Genomic DNA, 20892 nt, shown 5'->3' with positions numbered 1-20892 from the left:
CTTAATCTGGGAATTCTGGAACCTGGCTATAATATTCCTAGGAGTTTCCTTTTTGGGATCTTTTTTCAGGAGGTGATTAGTGGATTCTTTCAACCTCTATTTTGCCCTCTGGTACTAAAACATCAGGGCAGTTTTCTTTGAGAACTTCCTGGAGGATGATTTCTAGGTTCTTACTTTGGTCATGGCTTTCAGGCAGTCCAATAATTTTTAAATTATTTCTCCTGGATCTATTTTCCAGGTCAGTGGTTTTCCCATGAGATATTTCACATAGCCTTCTATTCTTTCATTTGCTTGGATCTGTTTAACAGCATCTTGATTTCTCATAAAGTCATTAGCTTCCATTTTTGCCAATCTAATTCTGAAGCAATGATTCTCCTCATTGAGCTTTTGAGATTCTTTTTCCATCTGGCAAATTCGGCTTTTTAAGGCATTCTTCTCCTCATTGCCTTTTTGAGCCTCCTTTGCCATTTGAGTCAGTCTGTTTTTTAAGGTATTATTTTCTCAGTCAGGCTGTTGACTCTCATTTCATAATTTTCTTGCATCGTTCTCATTTCTCTTCCCCATTTTTCCTCCACTTCTCTTATCTGCTTCTTAAGGTCCTCTATGGCCTGTAACCAGCTTGTATTTTCCTTTGAAGCTTTTGGTGCAGGAGTTCTGACTTCCTTTGTTTTCCTCCTTTTCCATGCTTTGCTCCTTTGTGTCCCCAAAATAGGAGTGTAATGCTGGAATCTTCTGTCTGATTTGTTTCCTTTGCCTGCTCATTTTGCCACTAAATTATTTGACTTTTGGGCTTTTTGCCACAGTAGGACTTTGCCACCAGACAGGGGAGCTTTCATCCCAAACACTGGGGTTTTCTCAGCTACCAGAAGTATTAGATGGGTGCCCTCTCTGAGGTCTCCACATGCTCTGGCAAGCTGGACACACACCCCAGGACCTCTACCCTAGACTGCAATCCAGATCCAAGCTGGTTAAAGCAAGTGCTATTACCCCTCAGACTGGTGCTTGGTCCCCCTACACTCTGCAGGCCAGGAGCTGAAGCTGTCACGTGGCACTGGCTGGCTGTGCCGGTGTCTCAGAGGCTTCTTGCCCTGGGGGTAAAAGCCACGCACTCCCACTTACTGGTCCCAAAGTCCAGACTGCACTGACCTCTCACTTTTTCCTGCGCATCTATGTGTTGATTTATCTGGAAATGGCCACAGCTGCTGCTGATCTGGAGTCCCTCTGGCTGGCTGCTGGTCAGGCCCGCCCTGCGGCTAAAGCCTCGGTGTGGGGCTGGGCTCGGCTCCCAGAGCGCTGCGCTGGATTCCTGCCGGCCTGCCGGGCTGTTCTTAGAGGGAGGTTAGCTTCTCTGTGTCATTTTGTGGGTTCTGAAGCTCCAAAGTTTGTTTAGAGTCCCCTTTTTACATGGATTGGGGACAGTGGAAGCCAGAGCCGCAGGAAGGTAGTGCTTCTACTCCGCCATCTTGACTCTGCTCCCCCTGGATGGGTCACTTCTTAGAGCCATCTAATCCACCTGCCTCATTTTACAGATGAGAACTCAGAGAGGTTAAATGATTTCCCCAAGTCACACAGGTGCTAAGCCGCAGAGCTAAGAGTTGAATGAAGGTCTTCTGATTCCAAATCCAGGCTTCACACAACAACAAGAAAGCCTTGTAAAAAACCTGTGTTTAGAGTCCTGAAAGAGAAATGCAATTAAGTGCATAAATGAGTTGTACAGTTAGAGAAGTAAATGGAAAGAAATAGAGGACTGTGTGTGTGTGTGTGTGTGTGTGTGTTTTCTGTTCTCACCTAGGTCATATAACATTGATTTTGTTTTTACAAAGTACTTGATTAAAAGCAGAGAAGTATTTCCAGCAGCAAGAGAATTAAGTCTTTAGCAGAAGCATACACAGTGTAGGGCTGACCTACTGACAGTAATTAGTTGATTTTGGAAGAAGTGAAAAGTACATTTTAAATGACTTGAAGGTTCTTTCAGGGAGAAGAACTTGAATGTTAATTAATACCACTTACTACCAAGGTGACCACAGTCAAGTTACCACAACTTTCTGGGCCTCAATTTCCCCTTCTGTAAAAATGTTGGGTTTGAACTGGTTAATATTTGAGACCCCTTCTAAATCTCTGATCTCAGATGTCATGTTCTTACCTCATTTATGTCTACAAACTATGGTTCAATAGAGTCTTTGTAAACTTCTTCCATCCAGTTTGTCAACATTAATCCAGCTGCCGTCCCCATTCACAGTCAACTGAGAAGCCAATTGTGGGAGACAAAAGTGGTGACCAAGTTGCTGGCTAGCATCCAGGGTGCACTTGGGGGAAGCTTGCATTTTTCTCCATCTGTCATGTGTCAGTCGTCTGTGAGTGAGCCCTCTTTTCTTTCAGTTTTAACATCTACTCATTTTTTTTTCTTTTTATATCAGTTGAACACACTGTCCTTTGAAGCGAGTAGAGAAACCTCCTGGAGACACCAAGAATCATAAACTGGAATAAAGTCAGAAAATGAAGCTAGTCACTTTTGCTTGAGGGAAAAGGTTTATATAGTAGGGTTTTGTATTGTGGAAATAAAGAGTATAATTTTCTTGTCCTGGGGAGCGTCCAGTCTAATCATTCAGAGTGACCAAGCAAAACAGATTGATTGAGTTAGCATAGATATGCAGGCTTCAAGACTCTTTTAAAGTCCTTCTTAAAATGTGAAGGTTTTATTGATATATTTTCTTTTATAATCTTTATTTATATCTTTTCTAACCCCTGGTTATTTCTAATTAATATAACATTAACCTCCCCCAGCCTACACAGAAACACATAGACCTTCCCTTTTAAAAAACAAATGAAAAAAAAAAGTGAAGTGAAAGCAGCCAATGAGACAAGGATGGAATTTGGAGTCAAAGGAGATCCAAGTTCTATCACTTCCCATCTTGCTACATGACATTGGTCAAGTCCCAACTTCCCTGCCCCCAGTTTCTTCATCAATAAAATGAGGGGGTGGAAGAACCAACATTTTCTCCTATCCCCCACCCCCCAAGAAGAATGGGTTTCACTATATTTTCTCTGCGACCAAGATAGGTCATTGGAATTCTTCTTAGTTCAGCCACCTTTCAAGGTCTTTTTATTTACATTACATTGTACTGGTAGTATATACTATGGCCTTTAGGCTAATGGAGGAAATTATATAAATGTTTTTAAAATGACCTGTTTAGTGTCTCCTACTTACACTCATTTTGCTAAGTATAGTTGAGTCTGCAAAAGCATTCCTTTGTAAAGTGGAATTTTCTCTCTCACTCTGCTAAATACTTATTTAAAATCATGGTATGGGGGGAGAGAGAAGGAAGCATACCTGAGGACATGCTGCAGAAATATGGAAAAGCATTGGACAAAAGCCATATCCAAGATTATTTTAACTAGATTGTTGCATTTATTTAGCTTCTTTTGCATTCCATAAGCCCATTCATGTCCTACTTCAATCCCTTCTAATGGTTTGGGAATAATTCTGGTTTTTTGGAAGACTGTGCCAGTAGAGTATCTGTTCTTAGTAAGCTGGGAAGGCTTCAGTTATGTGAACTATGATGTCTAGGGACCCACCTCATTCATTTTCTATAAGCTTTAGAGTGCAAGGACAACCAGTAAACAGATGGTGAAATTTGGTGGCACAACAATTACCTGCTGAGGTCTAGAACATGGGTTCTGAAGTCTAGAACATGGAGTTCAGAGAACTCCAAGGAATCCATGGATATGTTTCAGGAGGACCATGAATTTTGATGGGAAAAAATTACATCCTTATTTTCCCTAATTGGTAAGTGATATTTGGCATTTGTCCCAATTCTAAGCAGGACCTGGGACTTTTTTTAATCAATAGAAATCACAGATATTTTCATATTATATTCCAGTTGTTTCAGCTATCTCAAAATGTCATTTACACGCATTCACTACTTTGAAATTACTGTAGTTATTTGACCTGCCATTAGACATATTATTCTATAATACTTTGATAACTAAAAATATGTTGACAGTTATTTCAGTATAATTGGTTTCTTTTGCATCTTTCAGTATTTTATTTAATGTGTTTAAAAATATTATCCTTCAAAGAGGTCCACAGGCTTCACTAGACTGCCCCAAAGAGACATAACACAAAAATGGATGAGCCCCTGGCCTAGAGGCAATGTTTTGGTCTTTCTTTGTATCTGTAGGGCTTAGTATAAATGCTTGTTGACTCTCTAGAAGGGTTGATATTTGAACCACTGAAAGGATTATCCACAGGTATGAAATCACAGATTCTAGAAGGACAAATTTACCAATTTTCAAAGCATAAATAAGGGGGATAGGAGAAAGTCTGCAAACCAGTGACTTTGCTTTTGATCCCTGAGAGAATTCTAGAACACATCATTAAAGAGGTGATATGTTATGAGAATAGAGGACAGTGAGAATATCACCTCTGTCTTTATCAAGAACAGGTCATTCCTGACTTTTTTTTTGGACAGTATTACTAATGTACCAAGAAAGGTCCTGTGAATAAAACTTATCTAGACTTCAGCAAAGTTTTTCTTAAAATATCTCATGTGATTCATATGATGAAGATGGTGAAAGATGGAGGAGATGAGGGTCCAATCAGATGTATTGTAGAAATGATTCCATGTCAACATGTTCAGAGGTCTCTTGTGAATTTCCCCAAGGATCTGTTATTCCACACCTCATGTGCATTTTAACATTATTTTTTAATCAGAGACTTGGATAAAGTCATAGATGGGATGCTTATCAAATCTGCAGATGACACAAAGTTGAGAGGGTTAGCCAACATGGGACATGACATCGTCAGCATCTAAAACAATCTTGACAAGCTCCAGTAATGAGCTGAATCTATTACGATGAAATCCAGTAGAGATAAATATCAAGTCTTGCACTTGGATACCAAAAAGAAAATCTACTTGACAAGTATAAAATGGGGGAGGCCTAGAGAGATAGCAGTTGTGGGAAAAACAAAAGGATCTGGGGCTATTAGTGGGCTGCAACCTGAATATGAGTTCGTGGTGTAATGCAGTGGACAGTGGGATTCACGAGATCTTGGACTACATTAGGAGGGGCTGAGATAGAGAGGTCAAAACCACCATACTCTGCCCTCCTGAGACCTTATCTAGAGTTTTGGGGTCAGTTCTGAGTCCCGCAGTTTGGGAAGGCCATTGATAAATGGAAGAGTGGCCAGAGGTAAACAGGATGGAGAAGGGACTTGAATCCATGCGTGTGAGGACTGGTCGAAGAAACTGAAGAAAAGATGATTTAGGAGGATCATGGCTTTCTTCAAAAAGGGCAGTCTTGTGGAGGAGGGATTTGTTGGTCTTCACTTTCAGATGTGTATGACTCTTTATGACCCCATTTAGGGTTTTCTTGGCAAAGATATTAGAATGGATTGCCATTTCCTTTTCTAGATAAGGAAACGGAGACACACAGGGTGAAGTGACTCCACCAGGGTCACCCAACTAGGAAGTGTTTGAGGCCACATTTGAACTCAGTCCTTCTTGACTCCCAGCTCAGTGCTCTATCCACCAATCCACCTAGGTGTTGCTGAGTTCAAATAGAACAAGCATTGGGATTGGACTTAAGAAGACCTGATTTCAAACCCAGCTTCAGACATATCCTAGCTACATGACCCTGAGCAAGTCATTTTGTCCTGTTTGCTGCCTCAGTTTCCTCATTTGTAAAATGAGCTGGAAAAGGCAAACCACTCCACTGTCTTTGCCAAGAAAACTCTACAGGGTCACAAAGAGTCAGACACAATTGAAAGGAAAGAACACTAAAAAATTGAACTTAGAGGGTAGAACCAGGAATAACAGACAAAGGTTGTCTAAAAGTAGGTTTGATGTCAGGAAAACATTTTAACAATATAAGTGATCCCAGAGCGAAATGAGCTGCCTCAAGACATAGAAGGCTCCCTGTCTGTGCTGTCTTTAATTAGATGCCAGAGGACCACTTGTTGGCCTTATTATAGGGAGACACTTTTTTGTTGTATCCATTGGACTAGATGGCCTACAATATCCATTCCAACTCTTATATTCTAAGAGTCTGTGATTCTAAGTATTAATCTACAAGTAAGGAATTTGTCCTAGTAAAACAGAGTATACTTTCTATTTATGGTTTGTAAAAAGATGTTTTTGCTACTGCTCTTTAAAAAAATCTAAATTAATTAAAACCATATACAAATCAAAGGGAATAAATATCATGGCTGTCTTGCAGTGAAGCAATGTAGTACACTGGCAAGACTATGGAATTTGAAGTCAGACGACATGGGTTTGAATCTGAGCCCTGACATTTACTGCCTTGGTGATGCTAGGAAAGTCACTTGACCTCCTACAGCTTCAGTATTTTCATCTCTAAAATAAAGGGATTGAATGAGATGGCTTCTGAGGTTTCTTCCATGTCTGCAACTATGATTCTATGGAATATGATAACCAAATACAGATGGAGATGAGAATCGCTAATTCCTATGACCAGATATAAAAATGCAACTGTATCAATTTTTCAAGGATAAAAATTTGTTCACCAACCTTCAAAAAAAGTATTTTGATGTACTACAAAAATATAGTTATTTAATTCTTTACTTCTCTATGCTCTTAACAATAATATTTCTCATTATCCCTATTCCATTCTCATTTGCCAATTGTTACAAGATAGATGTAAATTGTATTAAATCTGCGTAAAAAATAGGCTTTTTTAGTTACATGTACCTGAAGGAAGATAAAAACATCCCCTTCCCTTGACCTAAGAGTCCATTGGTTTTCTCCACATAATAAGTGTTAAATAAACTCTTCTTAGTTTGACTTGACTCCTCTGGACTGCTCAGTTTTGATGAAGACAAAGGGAATTCTGCTGTGTTACTGCTGACCCCCATTTATAGACCAAACAAATATATGAGGAACAGATGAGAAAGCTAGAGAGGAAAGTGTTACTGAAATCCCTTGAAACCCACCAAATATATTATAGTCATCCAAGAAAAGTTCCTCCCACTTTTCTTTGGAAAGAACTAAAGATGCTGAGCTCAGCTGGCCAGAGCTGGGCCATATTACATCAACCCCACTAACTTGCCAGATGGTGGAGATTTAACACACTGGGATCCTATAAGATAAAGAGATTCTGAGTTGATGCTTTACCTGGCTAAGCTCAAGAAATTTATGCGAGGGAATCTTACTTTTCCTCCTGCAGTTTTGTTCATGGACCCTCATATTTATGAGCTGGAAGTTGGTATCTCCCTACCATATTTTTCTTGTTTTTCCTTTCTCTTATCTGGGCAAAAATCCAATGGATCTGTGACATACCATTTGAGTAAAGTCAAATAGAAGACAATATTTCAGTTGTTTCACAGCCAACAGTGGTAAAATATTCCTCAGGGGATAGAAAAATTACCAAGATTTTGACAAGTTTGAAGCATGTTCTCTTGAAAGTATGTGGGAATGAAGGAGATGCAATAATCTAACCTGACTTTACTGGCAAGAGGACAGAACTGGAGGCCCTGGAGCCTTCTTCACACCCCAGAACTTTCAGAACCTTAAAACAGTGGAAAGCGTGAAATTATAGCAAGACCCACCCTATTCTCTCCCCTCTGTCTGTCTCTGTCTCTGTCTCTCTGTCTCCTCTGTGTCTCCCCTACTCCATTCTGTCTTCTGTCCCTATTTCTCTCCTCTCTTGTTTGTATGCTGAACAAAACAACTCTTCAGGTAGGCATCATAATTTGGGGGGGGGAGTGAAACACTTTGTTCATATTATTCAGTTTTTACTCTCCTCTAACCTATGAAGCTTCCTAATGGTATGAGACTCATATTCACTGAGGGAGGGGTGTCCGTGTTCTTTCCACAAGTGATCTAATATGAGGAGTGAGCCTAGATTCTAGGGACATGGGGAAAGAATGAAAGCAATTCACACAATGCAGTTCAACAAAGATCTTTAAAATACCTGCCATGGGAAAAACGGGATGCTAGGTGCTCAAGGTTGAAATAAAAATATGTCTATATGTGTGTACATACATACATATATGCCTACATCCATCATCTCTCTATTGTTGTTCAGTCATTTTCAGTTGTGCCTGACTCTTCATGACCCCATTTGAGGTTTTCTTGGAAAAGATACTGCAGTGGTTTTTTGTTTGTTTCTCCAGCCCATTTTACAGATGAGGAATATGTACATACAGACACATACACATACATATATATATATATATATATCATATGTGTATGCATGTATATATTCCTTATCTGTAATACACACATATATTTGTATTTATGCATGTATATGTTTATATGCATACACATATATGCATGTGTATTATTGTATTGTGTGTTGTATTGCATGTATGTGTATTGTATGCATGCATGTATGTGTATATATCTGTATGTGTATATATCTGCCAAGTGGCACCAGGAGGACTTATCTTTAAATCCAGCCTCAGACACTTACTAGCTGTGTGACCCAGGACAAGTCACTTTAACCTGTTTGCCTCAGTTTTATCATCTTTAAAATGAACTGGAGAAGCTAATGGCAAACTATTCTAGGATCTTTACCAAGAAAACCTCAAATGGGCTCACAAAGAGTCAGACGTGACTAGAACAACTGAAGAACACACACATGTATATATCATGTATGCACACACAAATGTGTACACATACGTTCATACACACATATATTCCTGGACCTCAAAGAATTTCCATCTTATGGAGAACTTACAGCATGTAAATAGACAATAAACACATGCAAGGTAATTAAGAAGTAAGACAGCAGTGGCAGCAAGGAGGGCTTCCTGGAGGAGTGGGCATAGCATCTGAGCTAAGCCTGGAGGATGTATAAGTATTTGGAGAGTTGGAGTGGAAGAGGGAGGGGCATATGAGACTTGGAGAGAGGGAGGGGTTCTCTGTGCACTTGCAGAAGTCCATAGACTTCTGGTGCACTAACATGCTGCATGATTGGGCAAAAGGTTTGACCTCATTATATGAAAACAGGATGTAAAGGAAGAAGGTGAAAAAGAGAGGGAACTAAATTTCCTGGTGTTTATTTTCAGTTATGGAATGCAAAAAGAGTTTCCTCTGCGAAAAATCAAGGCATGTTGGATCTCATGGCATTCCTGGCTTCCTTCAAGTCTCCACTAAAATCCCAATCCCTCTTGATTATAATGCCTTCCCTCTATTATTTCATGTTAATTGTGCACGTAACTATTTGTACTTGGTCTCCATCATTGGAGTGTGAGCTTCTTGAGAGCAGAGACTGTCTTTAACCTTTCCTTTTATCTCCAGCACATAACACGGTGCCTGAGGGCACATAGTAGAACCTTAATAAATGTTTATTGATTGACTGATTAGCGCTTTTTATGGAGGGGCCAAATAGTTATTTCAAAATTTGAAGGACTATCACAAGGAAGAGGGATTAGATTAGTTCTTGAATCCAGGAGGGCAGAATCAAGAGATAGATTTATACTTGATATCAGGAACAAATTCCTAAAACTTGGAGCTGTCCCAAAGTGGGATGGGCTATACTTAGCACAGTGCCCGGCATACAGTAAGCACTTAATAAATGCTTATTGACTGATTAATAGCCTTAGGAGGTAGAGAACTGTCCCCATCAACAGAAGCTCATTATTAACTCTTGTCTTTCAAATAGTCACTTCCCTCAATTTTCCTTGAAATCTCTTCCATGAGCCCATGCCTTCCCACTCTTTTCAGTCTCATCCCTCCACCCCTACCCCAGAGCTCTGATTCACCCTTTTCTGAGGAAAGATAGTGGTTTCTTTTTTTTTTTTTTAAAGCTGTAGGGGTTAAGTAACTTGCTCAAGATTACACGGCCAGTTATTTCTGGGTGTGGTACCAAGTATCTGAGCCCGGATTTGATCCCCAGGTCATCCTGACACTGGAGCCAGTGCTCTTACTCGCTGAGCCACATGGCCACCCCTAAGATGGTGGTTTCTTTAAACCCCCAATACCTGCAGCTTATACCTATTGTAAGTCCTCATTACCCTTTATGAAATATCTTTCATCTCCTAGGCAAGCATACATCAATAATACCCCAACACTATTTCTGCATTTCTTTACCCCTGTTTCAGTCTCCACATTTGCCTGCTTGCCCATAATCCTTTAGATTCTCTTCTTCTTAAGAGACTACAAGAGGTATTTTACCTTCATTATAAGCCTTTGGCCCAGTTAGAATACATTACTTATTTCTCTCTATCTTTCTCCTCCTCTTTCCCATTTATATTTACTCTCATTCTGTACTAGTCTCACAAAAAGCATTGTTTACCTGTATCAGGTATGGTGAAGTTCAGTCTATGATATTCTAGGACTGTTTCTCTACCATTCCTTCTTTTTTTACTTCTTTTTTCATCCTTGTCTCCTGTGCATTTAGAAAGAAATCTATTAATAAACTCTCTGTTATTTTGTTGTTGTCCTTGATTACAGTATTTGTTTACTTTTCTTGTGAATCTATTGTTTAGGTATTTTTAAAGCAAAAAAAAATCCATCAGGTGCAATTTTCTATTTGAAAATGTTTTTATTAAATATCCATCATTTTTTCATTAATGGTTAGACATAGATTTGCACCTTATGTCACCTTGGGCTGCATCTTAAGCCCCTTAGCTCCTTGGAACACTTTATTCCATTCCTTTCTGTTTTTTCCAATGAATGCAGAATTGTCTTGTGTCTCCCCCCTCCACACCTCCCTAATTTTCCTTTCCTTTATGTTAAAATGTTTTTGCTTTGGTTACTTGCAGAATATGTAGCCTGTCATTGGAATTGTTAAATTTAACTACTGTGTTACTCTACAAAGGAGGAATTATCAAAATTTGGTACTAGTTAAGAATTAGAGAGGTCAATCAGTGGAATAAATCAGGTACCCAACATACAAAGCAAATGAACCTAGTAGCCTAGTCTTCAATAAATCCAAAGAACTCAGCTATTTAGGGTAAGACCTCACTACTCAACAAAAATTGCTGGGAAGATTGAAAAGCAGTCTGTCAGAAACTAGGTATAGATCAACATTTTGCTTCATTTACTAAGATAAGTTCAAAATGACTAGTGGGTGACATAAAAAATAAACACACACACACACACAAAAGCAAATTAGAAGAATGAGGAAGAAACTACTATTATGCATAGAGGAACACTTGGTGACCAAACAAGAGATAGAGATGATAATGGAAGACTTATGACAAAACATGCCTCCCCCTTTTTAATGAAAAGGTGATGTACCATGGGTGCAGTTTGAGACATATATTTTCAGACAAGTACAATAGAACACATATTTGATTTGTTTGGTTATGTATTTATTTCAAGGGAGAGTTCTTATTTATTTGAGGGAATAATTCTAGAGAAAGAGTAGAGGAGATAATAATATAAACAAAAACAAGATAATTAATTAGGCATTAAAATATGTATAAAAGAATAGAAGGAGTTCAGAAAGAAACATATAATCAGGACAGTATAGACATTCTTAAGTAAAATGTAGTGTCTGTTAAAAGATTATCTGTGTAATAAAGTCACTATTTCATATACAAATACTTTCTGTCTTTGTATATAGAGATGTTATGTTTGTTGATGATTTTGTAGTTCATAATTTTGTTTTTAAGAAAAAGGGATGTCAGGAAAAACTAAGATGTGGCAGAGGAATGGTGGGTTGGGTTTGGGGCTCCACAAGTCACTCAGCTAGTAACCAAACCCACCTTCTGTATGCCAGTTTCCTCATTAGTAAAATTATGTGGTTTTACTAGACCTCTAAGATCTCTGCCCATAATTAGCATGTTGGTTTTGATGCCAACATGAAGAAGCAAAGAGACCAGATATTTTGCAAATCATCAGAGAGAAAAAAAAGGGGCAGGAAAAATATTAGAAATTTCATTTAGGTTGAAGAAGGATCCATTTTCTAGCTCCTTTTCTTGGTGATCCATAAAAATGGGAGAACTATCATGAATTTTCAGGTAGTGGTGAAAAAACTCAATAATTATGAAGTACGGCAGAAATATGGTTGAAATGAAGGGTCCGCTGCTGTTTTGTGGCGCCAATCCTAGCTGTGTGGTACAAGGCCCCTGAGACATGAATGACAATATTGTCAGAAATGGCAAATACAAAGAAACATGGAGAGACTCATCTGGGGGATGCAGAGTGACAAGAGCGAAATCAAAACAATTTGCACATTGATTATATTTATCTTTAAAATGGTAATACACAAAGGATCTGTGGTTTTCTTAGTGTGATGAACTCCATCCACTGAGGTAGATTGCAGCTGGTCTAGGATAGCAAATAGAACAATTCTAGAGCGGGAGTTCTTAACCTGGGCCTCAGGAACTTAAACATGCATGTATGTGTATACATACACATGTGTGTTATATACATATGTATAGACATGCACATACATGTGTGACGATTGGTTTCCTTTGTAGTCCCGTGTATTTTATTTTATGTATTTTATAACATTCGAGAAGGGCATCACAAAACTTCCCAAGAGGTCCAAGACCCAAAAAAGGCTAAGGACCTTTTTTCTAGAGGATTACTTGGGACTATATTATGGTTAAATGACTTTCTTGGTATCACACAATTAGTGACAGAGACAGTATGTAAAATTACAACTTCCTGGCTTCGATAACATCAACAACAGTAGTAAAAACATGAGAATGATTTACTTTGCCCAGAGCTATCATTTCAGTGGCATAGGAATCTCCCTCCACCAGAGCAGATCTGCCCCTTTTCTATAACTGAGAGGCTTAAGAGAATTGCCTGGGGACACTGAGAGATTTGTCTTGTCCAGCCATCATTCAGCCACCATGTCTCAGAGGTGAGGCTTGAACTTGGGTCTTCAAGATTTGCAAGACTCTTCTTCTAACCACTATATCAAGGTACCTCTGAGGGAGAAAAAAATAGACATATAGACAAACACATGAACACATACACACAGAGAAGAAAGAAAGAAATCAGAGGTGACAGGGAAAGAAATAGTTGATTTTTAAAATCATTTTAATAGACACAAAAAAAGAAAGTAAATTTTTTTAAAGTAAATGGCAAATCTTTCTGTTTCACATTTTATGTATGATCCTTTGTAGTGTATTGTGAATGTTTTGTTGATGGTTGCTAGGCTTAGAATAGAATCATTTTTAATGAAAAAAAGGGAAAGAAAGAATGTGTCTATAGGAACTAAAAATTCCTAAACACATTCCACAAATACTTACCTTGTGGCAAGAGGCAGAAAGGTAACATATGCCTCAAGAACAGTTTACTAAGTGTCTCTGGATTCGTGTTGGCTAGATTACAGCTTACTGAAATGTTGCTGCGTGTTATAAATACGTTTTCGCATTTGGGCATAGCCATAATCGAAACTACAAATTCTCAGATGTTACTTTCACTTCACACAGTTTGTGACCAACAGGGGGCAGTGCAGAGAGTAACTATAGATTGGCTGCCCCTTGGGCCAAAATACAGTAGGTATAAGGAAGAGAATGTCTTTGAACAAGAGACAGGTTCCAGTTTATAAAGGGAGTGTTTCTAAATTATTGAATGTAAACTGAGAAATGATTCGGTGTTGGGTCACATTGCTCCTGTGACAGGACACCTTATCACACAAATATTAGGTGGCTCTGCCATTTTAATCAGACGATTAGAGCTGGGATTAAAATACCAGTGATGGTCACTTGTTCGAAAGGATACTATTTCCTGCCACCGTAGGACTTAGGGCTGAAAGGCTCCTTATAGAACACAGAGGCCACCACTACCCACACCCTATTTCATAGAGGGGAAACACAGGGCCCTGTAGACCTTATCTTCTCATCTCTTGAACTTTGTGGCTTCTGATATCTCATATAGGCCTAGATTGATGGTCCAATGACTTGCCCAAGGTCACACAGTAAGAGGCAGAAGCTGGCTACAAACCATATCCATCTGACCCCATATCCAGTGTTCTTTCTCCTACATAGCATATGATCAGGAGTGACCTCCTGGCAAACACACACACACACACACACAATCACTCACATACTCCAAACCTTAGCTGGCCATCATAAACCTGACTATATGATTGTTCTTTTATTTTCATGGATCAAAATTCGAAGAGGTGTCAACAGGACTCCTGATTTACAGTGTTCAAGAAAACAAAAATAATGTCATATGTAAATGATGGGGGAACACATGGCTAGAGAGCTGCTCATCTGAATCTTTAGAAGATCAGTGGGTTTTATTTAATTTCAGAAAATTTAAGTCAAAAAATACAGGACAGCAGCAAAAGGAGCATGGGCCTCTAGGTGGCGCAGCAGAGAGGGTGCAGGGCCTGGAGACAGGGAGATTCATCCTCCCAAGTTCAAGTCTGGTCTCAGACATTGGCTAGCTGGGTGACCCTGGGCAAGTCACTTAACTCTTTGCCTCAGTTTCCTCATCTATAAAATGATCTGGAGAAGGAAATGGCAAACCTCTCCATTATCTCTGCCAAGGAAACCCCAGATGGAGTCACGAAGAGTTGGACATGACTGAATGGACTGAATGACAACAAAAAGGAACATCCAAAGGCAGGAAATAATCATTCCCTAAATCTGTGCCAGGCACAGTACTAAGCAGTTTTTTTTTACATATATCTCATTTGATCCACACAACAGCCATTAGAGGTAGATGCCATTATTCCCATTTCACAGATGGGGAAACTGAAGCAGATAGAGGTTAAGTGACTTAACTTAACTTAGCTAGGAAGTAGCTGGGGTAGCATTTGAACTCAGGTCTTCTGACAGTAAACCCAGTCCTTTACCCACTGTGGCACCACCTAGTTTCCTGAGGTGATATTAAGCTGTGTTAAGCGAGGTATGGTACTCAGGACTTGTCAGCTGATGGTCTCATTCTGCACTACCCTTATCAGAACCCACTGGAGGACTGTGCACAGTGCTGGGGGGGGTCACTGATAAGCTTGAGGGGGTCTAGAGGAGAGCAGAAAGAATGCTGAAGAGCCTGGAGACCATGCTATACAAAAAGCACTTAAAAGAAATGGGAATATTTGACCTAGAAAGGAAAAATAATGTGCAAGGACAACATAGCTGTCTTCATATTTTTGAGTTCAAATCTGGCCTCAGACACCTACTAGCTGTGTGACCGTGGGCAAGTCACTTCACCCTGTTTGCCTCAGTTTCCTCATCTGTAAAATGAGTTAGAGAAGGATAATGACAAAGCTCTCCAGTATCTTTCCCAAGAAGACCCCAAATGGGGTCACAAAGATTTGGACCCAACTGAACAAGGACTGAACAATAACAAAAAGGAAAACCCCAAAGAAGGAAACAAGCATTTATTAAGTACCCACCATGATCTCACTTGGAAGTGGGATCACCTTTTTGTTCTGCTTGGCTCTAGAGAGAAAAACTAGCAGTGATGGGCAGAAGGTACAGAAAGGCTTACACACAGTTAGAACTGCCTCAAATTGAAACAGATCGCAATCGGAACCCTTCCCTCCCTCACCGCATATACACAGCAGTGCTATTGGGGCCAGACATGGATGCGCACTACTGGGGAAGTTTCTAGAGTGCCTTCTTGTTCAGGGACTGGCTGTTCTGGATGAAGTCAGAGGTTCTTCTAGCTTGGAGATATGGTGACATATTTTTGCTGACTGTCCCCAAGAGAAGCTGCAGAATTGTAGGTCAGCCAACAGCTGGAATCTTCAAACAAAGACTCTCATATCCCAACTGTCCCTAGCACTTAAAATTCACTTCCTTTCCCATTAGCACAAGGGAAAATGCTTCTCCTGATGTTTCCCCTGATACCCGAGGTCAAAGAACCCGTAATACCAGCTCCTTTTCTTCTTGATGTGTTATATGAAGCCTATGAAGCAGGGGACTTTGATGTCCCCCCAGAAGGTCAGCATATCCCATGGAGGCTTTCAGCAGTCATTACAAATCATAACCTCATACTTTATTTCAAGTTAGTGATTCCAAGAGATTAAATGCTGGAGCTATTACAATGTGATGTTTATTTGTCCAAGGCAAGAGAGAGGCAATGCAGCCCTTGAAGACTGGAAGAAGATGTCAGTAGGGGGAGTTCTGGATTCCTATATTTCAAAAACAGATTTAACTAAGGCTTACACAAGCCACCAAGAGGCTTTGGAAGGACTCAGCCCATTTCAATTTTTGTTTTTTAAACTCCAGTGACATTTTTTGTTTTTACATTGCAGTTATTTCTAATCTGCCTTCTCCACCCCACTGCTATAACACAAACAAGCAGAAGAAACCTACCTAGTCAAGGAATCTGAGGTTGCCTGCACCCCTTTGCTTCAATAGCTACCCTCCCGGACTCAACCCCACCCCACCCCACCCCCCACCTCCCAATGAGAAGAGATAATAACCTTTCTCCTTTCCAAATCAACACAGAGGATATTTCTGTGCAGTGGCAGCTAACGTCTTTATTTAAAATTTATTGCAAAATATCTTAATTCAAGAAATACATGAAAGGCAGTATGGTTCAGTAGTTATCAGAACAGCCTTAGAGTCAGTAAAAGTAGAGTTCAATCCTGTCCTTGATGTTTATCAGGGCCGTGTGCTCCTGAACCCCTCAGTGCAAGTCTTTTAAGATCCCAAGTTAGACTTGAGTTGCTAATTTATGTTAATAGAAGAAGTTTGAAGCTGGGAAAGCCCTGATGGAGTGGAATAACAAGCATGTATATATGTGTAGATAACTTCTATTAGAGCATATATAGTATATATATGCACATACAAACATATAGATATACATACACATATATGTGTGTATGTGTATATGCATGCCTGCATGTTTATATACATGCATATAGATATATGCAGATTGTTCATGTAGCATTTTCTGTAGAAGATTGTGTATACATGAAGATTTATGTATGTAGTATATGTACACATGCATGTATGTATATATGTTGTTTAATTATTTTCAGTAATGTGCAACTCTCCATGACCCCATTTGGGACTTTCTTGGCAAAGATAATGGAGTAGTTTGACATTTCCTTCTCCAGTTCATTTTACAGATGAAGAAACTGAGGCAAGTAGGGTTAAGTGATTTGCCCAGGGTCACACACAACTACAAAGTGTCTGGGGCCAGATTTGGACTCAAGAAGATGGGTCTTCCTGACTCCAAGCCCACAATCTATCCACTGCACCACCAAGATGACCCATGTATGTATGCATGCATGTATTATGTATATATGCATATGTGTATGTGTGTATGCATATGATCTGTACATACATATAAATATATGCCTATCTAGGCGTGTATTTATATGTGTGTACAGACCTATATATAATCATGTGTTTTGTTTACATTTTTCAAACTTGTATAAATAAAAATATAAATAAAAGCCATTCCAAGATTTGCCCCCTTTCCTATATTATTCATTTATGATGTTAAGTTTAACCATCACATGCATTATAGATTTTTTTTAGACTCTGAGAATAAAAATATCCATTAAATATTTAAGCAAAATTTAAAAATAATGAAACTTCTTAATATACTCTTTTGTCACTTCATCTTCTTAGGTTTTAACTCATGCTTTTGGGGATGTTTCAAGCTCAAAACTATGAATGGAAATGGTTTTAAACAAATATTGAATCTAATACACACATATGCATACAGGGTCTAGATAGTATTTAATACATACTTTACATGGTGCTCATTAAATGTTTCTAAATATTTGAAGACCCACAGAGCTTGTATCAGCAATGCCATATTCACAATGCCTATGGAGATTACAAATATGCTGATATAATTATCCATTACAAAATACGTCATGTTTGCCATATGAGGAAATAAACTAGAAAATTTATTAAGATACCAAAAGACTGAGTCCCAAAACCAGAAAGTGAAAGCCATCAGAGTAGTTATGATATTGGCACAGGTAGATAAAGTAGAAAGCACCCACATTTTCAAGCCTTTAAAACAGAACAGGCTACCTCAGGCAAAGGTCCTCCTCTCCCCACTCACAGCAACCACCCAGCGTCCGGGAAGCGCGCTCCCAGCAGCTCCGGCCCCTGGCAGTCCTCAGCAGGAGTCCTTAGCAGAAAGTCCTTAGCAGTCCTAACTCAAAAAGGGCTTCGCGCTGCCACTGCCTCTGCTGCTGCCGCCGTCACCACCACCGCCAGCCACCGCAGGAACGCTAGCTTGGCTTCCGCTTCCTCTTGCTCCGCCCCTTCCTGCTACATCAGCAAGTCCAACGGGGCATGGAAGATCTTTAAATCCCATAACCCTTACAGACCTACACAGCCCGGTTGATGTGGGGCCAGCCTAGAAGTCATGAAGACCTGGGGACAACTGTCCTTCCTAACACTTTCTGACTATTTGACCTTTTGTAAGCTATCTTAGGCAACTAACTCTCTGTGTCAATAACAACACGAGTGTTAGCTTCCCCTGCCATGTATGTGTGAATGTGAATGTACACATACATTTTTGCATGTGTATCATTAGTGACAAATGCAAATAAAAGCAGTTTATATTATTTTCCTCTCTGTTATATATATTATATATACACATATACATATATAATATATACAGAAATATACAAATGTGTACACATACATACATGTATACATATCTCCTTATAGGTATACACATATATGTTTATATACACCCGTGTGTGTACATGCATGTGCATGTGTGAGTGTGTCTATGTGTTGGAATAGTCCTATTGGCTTGGTACTATTTAGGCTTAAAGCTTTGCAGGGTAGATAAGGGAACTGACATCAATTACTAAGCTTTGTGTTGCAGGGTGGGTTTTTTTTAAATCAAGGAAAGAGGGATATAATTGGGCTTAGGTGGCATAAAACACTTTCGAATCAAAGTCTAAGTCTTGTTCCTCTAGCTCGTTGGCGGTGTCCCATGACACCATATCAAAGTGAACATTTCTTAGCTTGATTAGAAATTCAGTGAGAATGGCAGCTGCGAGTGTCTTTTGCAGTTGTATTGTTTCTCTGGAATCCATATGGCAGAAATCACATTCCACAATTTCCCCCAGAAAAGAACAATTCCTATAGGCAGGTTCTGCTCAAAATGACGCTGCTTCTCTTTGCCTCCACAGGTTTTCGCCTGCCATATTTTTCTATCTGATTAGCATTGTCCCATCATTATGGCTCCTGGAAATGCACCATGAGACCCAGGTAATTTCTGTAGGTAAATAAGATAATAAATAGAAATACAGCCTTTACCAGTTGAGCCTTTCAGGCACAACCCAATCAGATTGCCTAGAGAAATAGACTTGTTTTGGAGATTTTGGTGATAATGATTGGTAATAACTCAATGGTAGTCATTTAATAACTCAGTAACAGTCAATGAAAGGAAGCATTCAGGGGCGGCCAGGTAGCACAGCAAGTAAGAGCACCGGCTCCAGTGTCCCGATCTGGAACAAATCCGGGCTCAGATACTCAGCACCACACCCAGAAATAACTGGCTGTGTAACCTCGAGCAAGTTGCTTAACCCCGATTACTTAAAAAAAAAAAAAAAAGAAAGGAAGTCATTCCATCCAGAATCTTAGCCCAGAAGAGTATCACATTCCTTTTTTTGGCAACATATTTACAATTCCCCCAATTCTTTGTATATTGTAGTGGAAAGAATCCTAGCTCTGGATTCAAAGAACCTGGGTTCAAATCTCAGCTCTGAAGCTTACTATCTTTATGACCTTGAGCAGGTTTCTTAACATCCCTGAGCCCCAGTTCTCTCATGTATAAAATAAGGAGACTGGGCTAGTAAAGGTCCCTTTCAACTGTCCATTAGAGATCCTATTATCTTCTGCACATCATGGAATTTAGCGACCTTCTTCCTTTTATGGTTGAATGAAGGCAAAGTGAAAGAAAAAAGTAACAATCCTCATTTTGGATGCCAGATGAAAGGAAGGAAATACACACACACACACATACACACACTCATCAAATGATAACTTGATTAACAGAAATAATTCTAAATTTCTATCACTAAGAATTGTGCCCAAAGTAGGAAAGTGAGAAAAAATAATAACCAGCATGTTATAACACTTAAGTTTGCAAAGAATTTTCCATGTATTATTTCATTTTTTTGTCTAACGACATCCTTGGGAAGTAAGTGCTATTGTAATTATCCCACTTTAATAGATGACAAAACTGAGTCTGAGAGAGGTCAAGGATCTTGCCCAGAGACACACAGTTTGTAAATATATAAGCTGGGATCTGAACTCAGGTCTTAGTGATGGTGAATTCACCCCCCTAGCACCCTGGCAGAATGAGGTTGCAGTGTAAGATGTAGTCCCTCTCAGGGATTTTGCTCAATCTTAGTTATTTGTACCAAGGGTGGAGGGCCAATTGGGAGGAGAGCATGGTTGTTTTTCTCCCAGAAGTGACTGGGAATCGATGAAACATACTATACAATATAAGAAAGGTCAGATTTGAAGATGGTAAAGAGCAAATCCATGACCAGCGACCAGAGTTGCTTCCAAGAGTTGCACTCTCCTTCAGAGGCTGGGGGTTCTTATCCATAATTCTGGATTATTCCTGACATTTCATCCTTAAAGTAAAACCTGAGGTTCTGTGGAGGAAAGGAATAAATAGAGTCTTTATGCCTTTCTTTATTGGCCCTCAGAAGGAACTGGCGGGGGGGGTGTGATAAAAAAGAGCCAAAGAAGTAAGAAATCTGTACTTTGAGCAACTTTGGGATGAGGGTTGTTTTCTTTTCAATTTAATTCTGCCTGAAATTCCAAGATTTCAAAACGTGTGAATGCGCCTGGGTGTGTGTATGTCACACAGAGGCAAGCTTTGCAAAGGGATCTTGAAATGTCTCAAACCTACAAAAGTTCTTGTTTCTTTGTCTTTCTTTTTTTTCCCACCAGCTTGGAAAATTTGCATTGGCTGCAACATTACTCTCAAGCGGCCCCTTTTTCTTCATCTTGGCCCACGCCTCTCTCTCTTTCTGCTCCCTCCATCCTGAGCATCTGCT

The 20892-nt window shown here is 39.5% G+C and overlaps 1 protein-coding gene across 2 annotated transcripts in view; it reads left to right on the top strand.

The window, feature by feature from the left end:
• The window catches only part of TMEM26 (transmembrane protein 26), a 58251-nt gene that overhangs the window by 3187 nt on the left and 34172 nt on the right, over positions 1-20892 (top strand). For both annotated transcript variants that reach the window (XM_069101858.1, XM_069101859.1), the window contains exon 2: positions 19009-19087. In XM_069101858.1, the coding sequence (XP_068957959.1) occupies positions 19009-19087 (79 nt within the window). The remainder of the gene's footprint in view (positions 1-19008; positions 19088-20892) is intronic.

The sequence above is a fragment of the Petaurus breviceps genome, unplaced genomic scaffold (genome assembly GCF_028583685.1).
Source record: "Petaurus breviceps papuanus isolate PSGF00001 unplaced genomic scaffold, PetGlider_PUasm1.0 490, whole genome shotgun sequence".
In the NCBI taxonomy this organism is placed as follows: Eukaryota; Metazoa; Chordata; class Mammalia; order Diprotodontia; family Petauridae; genus Petaurus; species Petaurus breviceps.
The sequence above is the reverse complement of the archived record's forward strand: the minus strand, read 5'-3'. Positions and strand labels throughout refer to the sequence as shown.